Source organism: Ornithodoros turicata, chromosome 1, assembly GCF_037126465.1.
Source record: "Ornithodoros turicata isolate Travis chromosome 1, ASM3712646v1, whole genome shotgun sequence".
NCBI classification, from domain to species: Eukaryota; Metazoa; Arthropoda; class Arachnida; order Ixodida; family Argasidae; genus Ornithodoros; species Ornithodoros turicata.
Window position 1 is genome coordinate 105783417 of NC_088201.1, and position 15239 is coordinate 105798655.

Sequence of the window (15239 nt, forward strand, 5' to 3'; positions counted from 1 at the left end):
AAGGCTTCGAACCACATCACTGCAGCCCTCTTCGTGGTTTCGGGAATTACACTGAACTTTGCAGAAGTAGAAGTGGACAAACTTTAAAAGCTCGAGCGAAAGAGAGGTACGATGTGGACATTCGCAGGAATAGCACGATGGGGGAGTTCATTGGGAATTACGATAGTTGTTAGGGTGGATGTTACAGAGAGGACAAGAAAGGACGGTTATGAAATTTCATGACATTCACAACTATATTAATTTCAAACATCAGGAGCAAGTGTAGACCGTAGCGCAGCTAGGACCGGTGATGCTATGGAGGAAAGAGTGGTTGGGGCCACTGACCGAACTGCTGTCCGTGTGAATGTCCTTGCTCATGTTTGAGCAAGGGCATTCAGAGTAGAGCCACGCGTAGAACCACAAACATACTGTACCTCCTCATGCTTCCTTACGTGCATTCACAGTGTACAGTCAATAATTATCTGCCTGTCTTCTCACATTAGTGTGTGTGTGTGTGGCATTTCATGAAGGCGTCAAGATGGCAGGCGCACTGGGGCAGAGGAAGTTTTGGAGACTCACAAGGAAACTGAGAGGCATTTAGCAGGCCTGCTTGTTCTGCAAAGGCGAATGCTTGCCATAGAGCAGCATAACTATGGGGTGAACGCATTGCCAGGCGGAAGCTTAAACAATGACAACAGTGAATAGACTGCGTACGTAAGTATGTGGAATCTTCATTTATTTAGTTGACTTCAGTTATGAAATTATTTAGGAGCTATTGAGACATAAATGTGTTTTCTAAAACAACTACACTCTCCATCCTCAGGGCACTCCACCTGCGCAATTTCAGAATATGCACACGTAGAGGAATATTCACAGAGAAGAACCTTGCTTACGCTACATTGCATGACAACTTCCTGGACATGACCAAACATGATTTACCCAGGGTGGTCTTAGAAGTTCACTCGGTGTGTGAATTAACTTCAGTTGAGCGATCGCCAGCTCCACGACTGCACTTGTTACACCAACGACGATGCCGGAACAACTGCTTTGTCTCACGGCCGCTAAATCTCCAATCACCAATTGGAAGCTTCCACTTAAATAAAAGCGAAACGCAACCATCACCTGCACGTCCCCGCGAATAGCGTGGCACCGAGCAGTTGGTCGCCACAAAGCGGGAGCCAACACGACGCACAGGCTATACGAATCCCAGCACTTGACAGTCTGTGGTAGCGTAGCAAGTGGATCTCGGAGACGTCAGACAAGGTCACATGATTCCAACAAGCCCTTTCACGTCCCAAACCGCGTTGCGGTTCCATTGTTCGAAATCCACAGCGGCCAAAGTAGGCAGCCATGTTTGCTGTTGATTGACTTACGACAGCTCGAGGGCTCTTCAGCCCCCATCACAGGAACGATGGAGTATTATGTTTTTACTGGACTGAAAAAAAAAGAGAGGTCACTAGTTAAGATAACAGGCTCTTCCACAAGTTTTGCACTACGGGATTGTTTTTAGAGAACCTGGTCTGACGTTGACTAAACAATGTACAGACTTACATTTGGCTTGTTGGAGGGAATTCTGCAGGCCGAGAACGAGGTGTTGCATGTCCATCCCTGAAAAACAATGTATTACGCTTTAATGGTGATCCAGATACTAAATTCCATTGAAGAATACTACTATACTGGTGGAGGAAACTGGGGTGGCACAAAGCACCACGTTAAGTTATCTCTGACAATTGTCACCACACCTGGTGGCATGGTATGAGTTGTACGAGGTGTACGACTCCAGAGGTGAAAAGCAGGTGGCTGACATGCAAAATTGTGTGATGTACTCATATCGCAGTGCTCCCCACTGGCTTCAGTGTACCCTCCCAATGGTAGATATTCTTGAAATACACGTCTTATATTTGTACCCTTGAAATGATTAGAAACTTTACTAAATTTCTGAGCTTTCAGATCAGTGTCATCTCCTTCACTCACAACCGATAGGTGAAAGGTTATGTCAATTGGGTGACATGTGCTGCAAATGAGAAACAAATGGACAAATATGGAATGATGAGTGATAAATATCCTATATTCGGCATACCTGTACATGTTCTGCTCTTGAGACTTTTTTCTTGCATATCTGTATCATCAAACGAAGTCTGCACAGCTTACTCTTCAGCTTGTACAGTGGTATTGAAGTACGTAGGTACAGAAGCTGCTGCGTAACACTGTGCAGTGCTGATGTGTTGTGAGTAGCAGTGGTTTCCAATTGCAGCACTCCTGTACAGGTGTCCTTTGTGCCATAAATTACGAAGACACCGAGCTGATTCGATATTAGTGAGAGTGCACAGGAAGGAATGAGACTCAAGCCAGTCAGTGTTCAGGCGTTGAATGAAGCTAGTCTCAGCAGCTGTGAAAGAAAGGACTGACATAATGAAAAATTGACATTACATAAATCGCAAGCAAATGACAGGTCGGAACTGCTGTTTGTGTTGTCCTGGGCACTAGCTTTGCTTTTTCGTGTCGCTGTTGATGTGACACAAGTGTGCTCAGGAATCCACGCTGGCTTACAGTTTGGACCAGTGCTACAACTCAATCTACACTAGAAAACGAAAATAAGAGGCGTAAAATACTACGATTTCATGCTCAAGGAAACGAAAACAGCAACTGGGAGTGACCGTGTCAAAGTACCCTTGTCAACGGCTCATTTTCATAACTACCGTAGTAGTTTTAATTCAGTTAGTGTCCACGAAACATCGAACTCATGTAGTAAAGAAAGTCTAATGCTTACACCTGTCATTATGTCACAAGTGCGAATGTCCATCGATGAGCTTCGAATATGCATGGGTTTCATTCTGAAAGCAAGAGAAAGCAACACCAGTTTACAGCTGCTTCAAGCTACGCCATCTTTATCTCGCGAATGTAAGCGGCCCGGCATTACATTACAAATTTACGAGAATATTACCTCCGTATCTTCTCCACAGGAGTCATAAGAAGCCGGTCGGCACACCATCTTTCAGCGACTTTTTCTTTTCTTCTTTGTCGGTGGTACACTCACTCTTGCTTTGAAGACGTCACTACGTCGTACTATGTACGCGTCGTCTGAGAAGTGCATCGAACACACATTAGGCACTGTTTTCATTTTTGTCCCACGGTTGATAGCACGCAATTGTAGGTTACCACTTTCGCTCCGCACATCGTCGTCGATGGTAAAACGAAATATTCGGATTCGTCATTGAGGTATTCTCGCAGTAAGGCACACTGCAGACATTATCATCTGGCATCCTTGACAAAAAAAAAAAAAAGAAAGAAAAAAAGACAGCCGCGTACAGCGATTATGAACATTTCGAAGCTTCGGAAGCAGCACAGAAGCAGACGAAAACAGTAGCCGTACGACGTCTGCCCGGGCACCATCCGGGATCTGCCAAACAACCAATCAGCTGGGATTCCGTAGAACGGAGCTGGTAGCTTTTGTCGCCAGCTGACTTTTGTGTTGAGAATGCGCTGTTAATAATTGAAAATTAATTTTCTCGATAACAATGCCGATTTTTTAGGCATAATTTGTAGGCTTACATTTCAAGCTACAGGTAATCGAACTGTGATATCTCCCAAAGCGAGGTGCAGCGTGCTACTATCCCTTTATGCCTGTAGACTAGAGTCCTGCAGGGAGGCCGACTTCTCCGATGGCCCGGGCGCATCGAAAAAATGGTCCAACTCGGCCCGGTGAAGCAGTGAACACAGCCCGGTCTAGCGGTTTCAGCTGTGTCTTACGTATTTCTAGCGCGTATCAAACAAAAATACAAGTAGATTTATAAGACGAGAAGACAATGTCACTGATATACAAGAACTGGCGGTTTGCCAAAGCAACAGCACGATACCAAACTAAATCCAGAATGCACGCCGGCAAGCGCGTTGTCATCACACGAAGTTTTTGTGGACGTAGCGCATCTCTTCGACAAATATCCTTCTTCCAGTCCATAACCCTCTCACCAAGCTTTGCGACCTTGATTTTAAAATATGCGAGAAGTCAGCAGCAATGTGAATGGGCTTTGAGAAGATTCTAAAGGGTCGAATCATACTCATAATGCATAGGCCTTTGCTTGTTTTTGTAAATATATGCAAAGGAATGACGTAAGCACGTGATGATATGATGTAGCAGTCCCGCATTGTGTGGAATTAGCTGTGTGACCTGGTCGAGCTAGACCCTCGGAAATATGTTTGTCGGCTCGGGCCAGGCCCACCCAGGATCGTGCATGCGATCTTACGATGCGCTACAAACCTACCTTCAGTGCAACGTATTTTCTTTATTCAGGACGTCTGATTTTTACCTGTTGGTAATCCGTTAGTCGCTCCCAGGGAAAACAGGCAAAAATAAACCTGCGTGAGCGAAAAGACCTTCAGCAGGCACAGCTCATCCATTCTTGAAGTTCAATCCCTCTTCGTTGGCAGGAGCCTTAAAAATGCAAGTTGAGATTAATCAGCATCCCGCAAACCGTTGCAAAACAATGAAAAGAAAGTGATAGGACGAATAATATGTAACGTAAATATTTCAATAAAGTTAAGGTAGGGCAAAAAAAAAAAAAAAGAGAGAAGAAGCATCTGTAGTGGTTTCGAACACACAGCTTCTGCTTGCCGGTCAGAGACGCTTCCTTTGAAGACAAGGTGGCTAGCATGGTGTAATTAGTAGCATCTCTGAAAGGCAATCAGAGGATGTGGGTTCGAATCCCACTGGTGGTGCTTTTCTTCAACTGCCATAATTCATTGAAGTAGGCAACTGGGCGTCGTGACTCGTGTGTTGTGTTTGTCCTATGTTCAGTTGCTTCATTTACTTCAACATTACAACGGCAAATATTTCACATGCAAATTCTCACATTACCGATTATTGCACTACATTATGAACCTAATGAAATTATTGCACATGTGCCCATGTCCCGTTTAGACTGATACATTTGCCCAAATATAAGTTACCCAATGTAATCTTCATACAGAAGCCGAGAATAGCACAGTATTTTTTGTTACGGCGAATTCGCGAGACCATTTCATGAAAATACGACGTCGCGCTTTGGAAACTGCTAGGCCGGCGCCCGAGTTCGATCACGAGACCGTTGCCACCAGAACATGAGTGCCAGGAATTTAGCGGTTCTATTCGCTTGGATCACGCTAGAGGCATTGCGGCCGCTCGTCTTCGGATTCCGTCGTCTGCTAGCCTCCCTGAACTTCCACATGCGGACCAATGAGGGCCCTCGCTACCCTCGCGATACGGATATGACGACACCGGGTATAGTTGGGCCACGGCTCCTCGATCGTTCCTCTCTACTCCGCTGGTACCAGGTCCCCCAAGGTCGCCATTTTCCCATGTATTTGTTCCTATCCCGATGCGTGCAATGCCGGAGGCCGCCCTTAGATACCCCATTGTTACCAGACGTTGGCTTGCGTTTGATTGTGGCGCGCTAAAGATCCAGTTGAAGCACAATCCAAGCCAGGCCAAGTCACCGAAGGAGAAATGGACGACTGCGCCTGCGGCGCCTGGTACGATAGGTACGCTATGTGATGCACGCAGCCGTGCACTAGATCCTTCCGATCGCTCAACACGACACAGAAAGTTGTTATACGCGTTTTATTTGGACATATAAAGACTAGATTCATTCGCAGAAACAGCAAAAACATTTTGCCGCTAAACTTAGCGCGCTGAAGTGATCCGGAACGGCAACAGTGGGGTATCTAGTGGCGGCCTTCTTCGTTGCACGCTTTTCCGAGGTGAGTTTGGGGGACCTGGCTGGTACGGCCTGCCGATGTGGGGAGAGAACAATAGAAAAACCGTGACGAGGGAATCGCCACATTTCCACGCTAGGGGCGCGACGGAGCGGGGGTTCCCCGTCGGATTTCTACGTTGCTCCTCTGGGGTTTCGGCCTTTAAATTGCGTTCCCAATTAAGCGACTTGCGAACAGGGATGTAAAATATCCGAAATGTTTACTTTTGTACGATATAGATTCATCAGAGAACATTGGACAGCGAAATAATAACAATAATAATATATAGGGAACGATAACTCGAATGTTTTTTTCTTTTTAATTGTTTCCGGGGTGTAACCTTGCCTGCCTTCTTGCGTGTAATTACCATTTTATCATGTGATTGCGGTTATGTTTGCTTGTGCTGTCCTGACTCATTAATGTAGCCTCCCCTGCTTGAGAAATTGGTTTGGCCTGCAATATATGTAAACAAACGAACAGAAAATAATAAAGCAATTGTAAAAAGAACGGCTATCTGGAACATTATTTTTATGAGGAATTAAAAAAAATAGTCAAACTAACTTTCCGTTGTTAAGTGAGTTGTTCGTCATACAGATAAAATGTGGAATTACTTCTATCTCAACAGGGCATATGTTTTGTTGATATTTTTGCCTTGTTCATGCATTATATTTTGCCCGAACGTTTGTTACTATTTTCGGTAGTTGTAGCGACGTGTTATTTCCGAGCGATCTGCATGTCGACGTGGCAGCATGTTGCAAGGGGGTATCGTGTGTCCTGGGCCGACATGAGTGAAACACCAGGGAAAACATCAAGACAGCACAGTCAGATTGGAAATCTTGAATTTTTTTTCGGCGTCGTGGAAACAAACAAAAACAAATAACTAAGAATTAGAACCTCTTTGTCTGATTTTTTTTTTATTCAGGACATCGCGTCTCTACTTAATTAAAACTCTGTCGCACTTGCTTCGTGATATGTCGCTGATATGCTTAAACGGGTATGTACACATAGTCGCGCTGTAACTACACTTATGGCAGCACAATGTGCCGTCTGCTAATACTTTCGTCTTGGAAGGAACAAAGCTAGTGCCGTGGAGAAGTCAAGATGTGCGTCGGTGTGCTCGAGGCGCTTTTGGTTTCCATCTGGTTGCGTTTGTCGCGTACTGTGCTCACGTCTGAGCGCGTTTTCGGCCACAGACGCTGTCTGTGCTTTGCTTCTGCAGCATCAAAGTTCACAAGCATATACAATCATTCAACTGGTCACGCACAACTTCGTACAAGTTACGCATTTACTTCTTGTTTTATCGATACACACTGCAATTGTTTCAGTCGCTATATGCGAAACATCGCTAGTTTGTGTTATTTACGTACCACTCATAAAATTTCCGTATTACGTGTTGCCTTATATTCATACTTTCATGTGTTTGTGAACTCTCCGTTGGTTTTGCAGTCAGTATAATCTTGAAAGCGACTCGGGGATTATCACCCCAAGTACCAACGACGCTGTTATTCCTCTTTTGTCGTTGCGAGGCGCTCATTCCTCGCTGAATAGTTCACTTGCTTGGAAGTATTACACAACTGAGATCGCGAAACGTGTCATTTTCTTGCTTGCCCGTTTAAGAGTCGCTCGTTCGTGAACGCAGTTTTATGTTGCGGTTTTGCGTGCATAAACGTGCTCCATTTTATCTGTCATCATTATCTAGGATGAAAACTAACAACTGTGTTCGTTTTCACTAGGTTCGTACGCATGCCCGTTCTAACGACATGCCTAAGAACTGCTGCGTACCACGCTGTAAATCGAATGCAAAGCACCATCCTTCCCTCAGTTTCCACGAGATACCTTCAAAGCCTGAACTTCGCGAAGCCTGATTAAAAATAATATCTCGTGATGGTAATGAAAAGGGAACGTCCTGGAAGCCAAGTATTTTATCAGTTGTTTGCTCAGTGTACTTCCAGGAGAGTGACTACAGGATTGGGCCAAAGCGTAAAACTGTGCTGCCGACTGCTATTCCCTCACAGTTTCCGGGCTAGTTCTCGCACATACTGCCCCTAGTACAGCCAGAGCGCAAACAAGTGGTCCGTATGGACGTCAGTGCGCTTGACCATTATGAGCATGTCATTCCAGCAGCCCACGTTGCGCAACCTGACTGCATCCCTGGACCTTCCTGTAGCACAGACCTTCCGACAGACGGCAACAGAAACCTTGCAGCGAAAAAGGAAGGAGGATGTCAAACAATGTTTGACTTTGATAAATTTACTGAGGAATGTAAAAGAGACGTTCATCGCTTAAAGATGCAAGTGACAAGGATGAATAAAACCCCGCAAAAGCTGCAGGAGACGTGCGATGACGTTAGGTATGAACTAAAGAAGTACAAGGAAGATATCTTCGTTCAGGCAGCAGTGAAACTTGCCGCGGCTAGTGAGGATGATAAATCAGCCCTCTTCCTGAAACACCAGCTCCTGAGTTTTGGCAAGTCGCGTCCAACATGGCCCGAAGCTGTGTTGAGAGAATGTGTGCTATGGAAGGCGTGCTGCACCAAAGGGTACCAACATGTAAGAAGCCGTAAACTGGTGAGACTTCCGTGCAGAAGCACATTGCAGAGGTACATTGGCGTCTCAAGTGGAGAAACAGGGGTGACTAGCCTCATAGCTCAGCGCTTATCTGCTGAGCACAGCAACCTGGCGTCGGACAGGGACGCATATTGCTCCATCATCATCGATGAGATGGCCATTCAGGAGAAAGTTGTCTATGACAGGCAAGTTGATCGCATATTTGGCCTTACAGACAGTGATTCAGCGGCAGTAGCGGACACTCCGGCAGTGGTAGCCAACAAGCTCTTGTGTTTCGTACTAAGTGGTCTGGCCACAGCATACGTTATTCCCGACGCATAGTTTTTCACTCGCTGTCTCAAACATGAGCAGTTACAAAAATGACCACTGCAGTTATGCGAGCAGTTGAGGAAGCAGGCTTTTCTGTCGTCAGGCTGGTCACAGACAATCACCAAACGAACACTGCAATGTTCAGAAGCATGTCTGGATGCGGCACACTGCAACACATGGTTCCTCACCCATTTCGTGAGGGTGACTTACTATTTTTGTCGTTCGACCCCAGTCATATCATCAAAAACCTTCGAAACAACCTCCTCGAGCGAGAAATGCATAATGGGAAAGACACCATCAAAGGCGGCTTCTTCCTGACAGAATTGTACAAGTTGCAACATGACTTGCTAGTGAAGCCAGTTCGCTTTCTCACACGGAGCCACGTCAATCCAACCAACATCGAAAAGATGAAGGTCAACCGAGCGACACTTCTCTTTTCAACCGTGGTAATAGGAACACTTCAGTTCCTGAAGGACAGTCCCAGCTGCCACTACAAAGCTCCTCTCTTTAGAGATGCTGGGGCCACCACCGAATTTATGGAGATGATGAGGAAGTGGTACAACATGCACAATATTAGCAGCTGGAAGACTACAGACATCAACATGAAGCCGTTCAGTGACCCGGAAGACAGCCGTCTACTTTGGCTCGAACTGGACTTCATCGACTATCTTGAACACCTGAAGTCAGCAAGCTTGGACTCGAAGTGCCAGTTCCTGACCAGGGAAACGTACCAAGCCACAGTAATGACGACTATGTCAACAACAGCACTTGTCGGCTACCTGCTCAATACTGTAGGGTAAGTAACATTAAGACTGTTAAGTTAACGTTCACGCAGTGGTTACCAAATTTGACACATTCTGTATGTGCGCCCTTCTTAAGAAATTTAACGGAATTCGTAACAGTTATGCAGATTCCGGTACGTTCTGACAAGGCCTCTGAACAGCGACCCCGTCGAGAGCCTTTTCAGCTGCTTCCGCCAATTCATAGGCGGCAACGGCAAGGTCGATGCAAGGACTGCTGTATTCACAGCGGAAAAGTTGCTCAAGGTTCGTATCTTACGCACAGCAAGATTTACCTGTCTCGGTTGTAATTCACACAGAAATTTGTAAGCCGACAAGGATGCTCTCGACTTCAGGTTGGCATCCTAGAAGCAGCCCAGACCGGAAACGCTCCCGAACGGTACGAAAGTCAGGTCACTTTCAAGAGTGCTGCCATCAGCAGGGAGGAGGAGCTCTCGCAAACGATCCCCGAGGAAAGCCTTGTCATACTGGATGAGCTCGAGCTCGATGTGCAGCACAGGGGAAGAGTGGTTCGTCTTGAAGATGCTCCAATTGTGTATCTTGCAGGGTACCTGGCTCGTGCTTGTGAAGAGAAGGTCAGTGACGCGCGTGGTTACAATTAAGTGTGGAGGGACTGCTTATTGGGTCATAATGAAAATATTGTAGGATTCTGTTGAAGCAGTTTTCTTTTTTACCTATATATCACAGGCGTGGAGTTCTGCTAACACCTGATCGTATACGTTGTGTGCAGGTAATTTGCCCTGAATGTCAACTTCTGATTCAAGTTCCTGCTTCGGGAAACGGACTGTACGAGTTCCTGCACAATATTGATTTTGGTAGCCTCAAATACCCATCACCCAATGCTGTGTGGTTGTGTAAAGTCATCTGCAGGTTTCTCCAAGACGCAATGAGGAATCCAAACGTGCGTCGTTCGTACCGCATCGCATCACTTTTCTTGAACACGATCCTTCCACGCCTTAAGTCATGCACTGTAATGCAGTGCAGACTACACTCCGGTGATCACTGTGACCAGCTATGTCGGGTATTCTTGACAAAGCTTTTGCGCCCACTGCTTGCAAACTGGGCAGGTAAAGTGACAACCTCAGTGGAAAGGATAGTGAACTACATACGAAAGCCACTATCTAGTAAGTTTCTACGTTTCTAACTTGTGCGTGTATTGGTGTCAATAGTATTGCATATAGAATTACATCATTTTGATTAAAAAGCTATGACAGCAGCGTAGATGTCGTTTTTGCAGTTGAGTTCTACGACCCAGCGGATATCCTCAGGAAGGAAGTATATAACTGTTGTCGCAAATTGCCTGAAATTCATTAATTAACTCTTTAATTAGGAAATTTAGTGCAAAAGCGAGATAACAGAACGGAAGAACATCCTTGTTGAAACTACCTCCATCACTCCAAATCACGTGGCCGTCTCACGTGAAGTGAGCGCTGTACTTCCCGCTTAACCGGTCGCCGCGGTTTCGGCTCATTTGTATATCAAAATTTGGGGATAGACATTTTAACGTGTGCGTTTCAGGATTTGTTAAACGTGAAATTACTTGCAAGTAGTTTCCCAATCTACTACCTCGCTTTTGCCCGAAATCCCATAATTAAACCTAATAAATGAATTTTAGGTAATTTGTCATCTTGTAGTTGCACACTTTCTTTGATAGGATGTCCGCCTTGCCGTGGAACTCAACTGAAAAAACGACATATATGCTGATCTGTGAGCCTTTTTATAAAAATGCTATAAAAGTTTAAAAAGATAGAGTTGTGTCCTGATGCTCACACGTGCGTGCTCGTGTGTCCGCGATTGCTTGCTTCTGTCATTTTATTTTTTTCTGAAGAAGAGACAGTTTTTCATGTTCACCTGCGTTGTGGAATTTACGCCCAGCTTAACACGTTACCACCTGGCACACACGGCCGTTACAGAGTTATTTCATACATTGTAGCATATGCATTCCCGTTTTTCACTTTGTCCAAATGCATTGCGTAGAGCGGCTGGCATACGATGCCCCTCGATCGTAGTTTCAGCTACTTCAGTGACGTTCATTCAGCGTTATAGCTGGCATACACAGTTCAACTGCACGAGGAACCAGCCGCCGTGACGCACACGAATTCGATAGCAGGACACCTTGCATGCCGCTAGATTTCGGCGACATTTACAAGAGGTAGTGCACAGAAATCACCGTAAATGTTTGATCAGTCTCAGGAATTGATATCTGCTGTATTGACACCGCACATACAGAACGATAATTTCCCTGAAAACGAAGCGAAAGTGCATCTATATTCGCACACCACATGGGTAAACACGAGTGCGAGCGAACGCCGAAAACCCCCGATGCTCAGCACCCTCACTGAGAATGCGGGAGGAATACGAACTTTTCTGATCACCACCAACTCCGGTGGCGCAGCGGTAACGCGTGCGCTTGGAGACTGGGAGGTCCGCAGTTCGAATCCGTGGGCCGGCTGTGCCGTCTGGGTTTTTTCCTGGGTTTCCCTCAGATGTGTAATAGGCGTATGCCGGCACAGTTCCCCTGAAGTCGGCCCATGGACGCAGCTATCCTCCCCCCGAGCGGATTCCGCTCGGTCTTCCACTTCACCCTCTCCTCCTCTCCACCACCTTTCCCTTCCCGAGAAACATGCCGCCTAATCTAGCAGGCAGACCTCTCAGGTTCCTCCCAACGACACCCCTCCTCCTCCTCCTCCTTTCTGATCACCGGCGTGGGGGAGCATTCGGCAGGCCGTACCAAGCGAAGCAGGGAGAGCGATCGAGGGGCCGTGGTTGGGCAATCCACTGCCCGGTCGCTCCGAGTTCGGCTGGCAAGAGTGCTACCCAGCAAATTCCTTGCGCTCGGAAAAATGCCACTTGAACATGAGAGATATCGCAAAAAAATAATAAATAAAATAAAGAACGAAAGAAAACGAAAAGCCACGAAATCACCACCCGAATCACAACCCGCAAGGTGGCCTCTACACCCTTTCATTTGGTTTTTTGTTTGTTGGCTGCGACGGGCTCTACAAAGATAAAATGGGCCCCCGCAAAACGAGCCCGGGGAACTGCAACGCGGGTGCTAGACTTCTGTTCCACAAACCATTGAAAAATCATCCACTCTTTCAATGGGCGTTTAGGAGAACGTGAGGATGATGGTACATCGTGACGTCAGCCTGGCCTGGGAAGGCCAATCGTGTGACTCGTGGTGTAGACTGGCCCAGCAGAAGTGAGCATAAGAGCGTGCGCTGACAAGAGTGAAACGATAAAGACAGGCAGGGGGAGGTGATGACGTCACGCTAGAGGAGCAGGCCGTTCGTGCAAGTATTTTTCTGCCTTCTCCGAGTGCTTTTTCAAAAATTGATTGCGGAGTGACAATACACCGTAGACCGAAAATATTTTGCATGGTGACTCCCGATGGGCAGCTTGACGAAGGAGACAGGGTTTCAAGCCACGTTAAATGTCATTTCATTTCCCTCTTAAGATGTAAAGAAAAAAACTTTTTACGGTTACGGATCCAGGAGAGGAACTATAGTATAGCTATAGTATAACTATAGTATAACTATAGTCCACTTAACTATAGTTACAGAAAAGTTATCTAGTTAGAGTTACAAGTTACTTTTGACTTAGCGACAACCCAAGATGGGTCGCTGGTGATGCCTCGTCGCGCAACAGGCCATTCACGGATGAGTCCTTGCGGCTTGTGAGGGATATTGTGAATGCATTCATTGATGACACCATAGGTCGCTCACTGATGAGTCCTTTCCGCACCCCATTGCTGGTGGTGATGCGGGGAATGAAATAATGAGTCCCTTCACAATAAGTATCGAAGTCCTATGGTATCCAGAAAGGTGAAGAGAGCTTTGAGGGCAGAGCGTTGGTGTGCTGGATGTGGCCAAGGACCAAGCAATTTTGTGAGAGGGAGGGGGACCGTCAAGCTCGTTAAGGGATCCGAAGCGTACGGTTCGGGAAGGTTGGTAATGTGGGCAAGGGAGAAGAATGTGCTCCAGAACTTCTACAGCACCGCAGTGACAGCACTGGGGAGAGCCAACTTGTCTCGAGCGGTAACGCCAGGGCGCTGTAAAAGTCACATCGGGGCGCATTCGGTGAACTAATGCGAAATCTTGACGAGAGGTATGTCGAGGCATGCGGAAAGCGAGCGCTGGATAAACCTTGCTCGGCATAGCTCGGGGGGAGAAAGTCAGCGGTCCATCGGCGGGAAGTCAGGGGAGTGACGAGACGTCGAAGTATAGAACGACGATCTCCTCTCAGCAGCGCAATACGCGTCCGTCTCCAAGAGGAGAGAGCTGCTTCTACGGCGTACTCGATCTGTCAATTCCCTTCGACACCGCAATCGGCTGGAATCTACTGGAGAATCAACCTGTGCCCTGCTTCGTGGACAAGGTTATAAAACATTAACACATTCATTACCAACGGTGCTGACGGGGGAAGCTTATAATACAATGCGGTGGATACTGATGACCTCGGATCAAGCGTACTGCATAAAAATCCCTCGTATTAGGCGTGATAAGGCTCTACTAAGTTTACGAAAATGTTTTGACGAATCTTAAGGACACTAATCGAACGTCTTTTAGTCTGGCATATTCATCAAAATCATCAGCTGGGCCTGCGTCCGAGGCTACTCCCTCTCAGTGGCACAGGAGATGGCGTATCTCCTCTTCTGTAAGGACTCGTAGACCAAAAGGAAATTTTCCTTTGCTGTGTGTCGGTGACGCGAACGCCGTTCGAATGGCTGTCCTCCTTTCTTCGTCGTTTCGGGTGACTGCGTGTCACAGTTATTGGAAGATCAAGCGTAAGGTTCGAACGCCCTCTTCTCAAGAATTTGTGCGGTAAAGGCGACCCCTCTTCTATTTATAACTTTTTTCGTTAGATTCAGCGAGGCTCCATAGGGAGCTATGAATGGAATTCTTACCTCACACCTGATGAATAGTGTAAGAGAACGTTTTTGAAAATGACTGGTTTGCACACCGCCTTAGTGAAGTGATGCGTTGTTCCCTTCGTAGTCGAATGCTGTAAGTTATTGTGTTAAAGGAAAATAAAATAGCACGTTGCATCACATACGGCAGGAAGGGGCCGTTCCTGGAAAATGCACTTTCACAAGTAGCACATGTCACTGATGATTTCAGTTCTGTATAGCATTTTCCACTGAAACACTCTGACATTAAAAGGCCACAGGAAACAGCTGGTGACCATAAACTCACAGGAAAAAGACACGCGATTTTGAGTTTGATTGAGTTTGATTATATAAAAAAAGAACATTTTCTTTAGTGCAATTGCGTTTCAAAGGTTATGAAACTGTAGGGAAAACTTATTCACGTGGGATGAAATTCCGGTACTACGCGATGTTAAATTTAATTGTATACAATGAGCAACTTTTAACTGCATCGGATAATGTTACTGGGAGTGTCATGATGAGATGACGCGTCGTTGTCTGATTTACTCACGTTGCACGGGTGTGGGTATCGTGTATTCCTCCAAAATAATATCTGAAATAGTGTGTCAAGGGGCCCCCTCCCAAGGTCAGGAACATGTCTTGTTGCGTATGAGGTCTATGGTGCCGATGAAGTCTTGTGGAGTATGACGCATACTGTAAGAGCGCCCACTGGTGAAGCCTTGCGGCGAACGAGTCCTATTGTGAGGACAGATATGGATGGACCCTACGTATGAGGTGTATTGTGATGATCACCACAGTGAATGGCAAATCCATACTTGTCAGTCATGTATGCTCCCTTACGGCGCATGAGGCCTACTGTGAGGGTGCCCAATGGAGAGGCCTTGTTGCGCACAAAGTTTCTCGTGGGGACACTCACGAATGAGCCCCTGCGACGTACGAGGCCCATTGTGATGGCTTTCACTGACG

General features: G+C 46.4%; 1 protein-coding gene and 1 long non-coding RNA gene across 4 annotated transcripts in view; both read right to left on the minus strand.

Moving 5' to 3' along the window:
* The window catches only part of LOC135378537 (neprilysin-4-like), a 160529-nt gene extending 146068 nt beyond the window's left edge, over positions 1-14461 (minus strand). The window contains exons 1-2 of one of the 3 annotated variants that reach the window (XM_064611593.1): positions 14292-14461; positions 4287-4411 (exon numbers count right to left, since the gene is read on the minus strand). In XM_064611593.1, coding sequence (XP_064467663.1) covers positions 4287-4377 — 91 coding nt within the window. In that variant the 5' untranslated portion in view covers positions 4378-4411; positions 14292-14461. The remainder of the gene's footprint in view (positions 1-4286; positions 4412-14291) is intronic. The other 2 variants (XM_064611591.1, XM_064611592.1) reach the window with 2 other exon arrangements.
* On the minus strand, positions 1105-2354 carry LOC135367384 (uncharacterized). The gene is made up of 3 exons (XR_010414449.1): positions 2060-2354; positions 1531-1587; positions 1105-1414 (listed from the first exon to the last, which is right to left on the minus strand). It is a non-coding gene; the product is annotated as an uncharacterized LOC135367384 (long non-coding RNA).
* Positions 14462-15239: the final 778 nt, after the last annotated feature.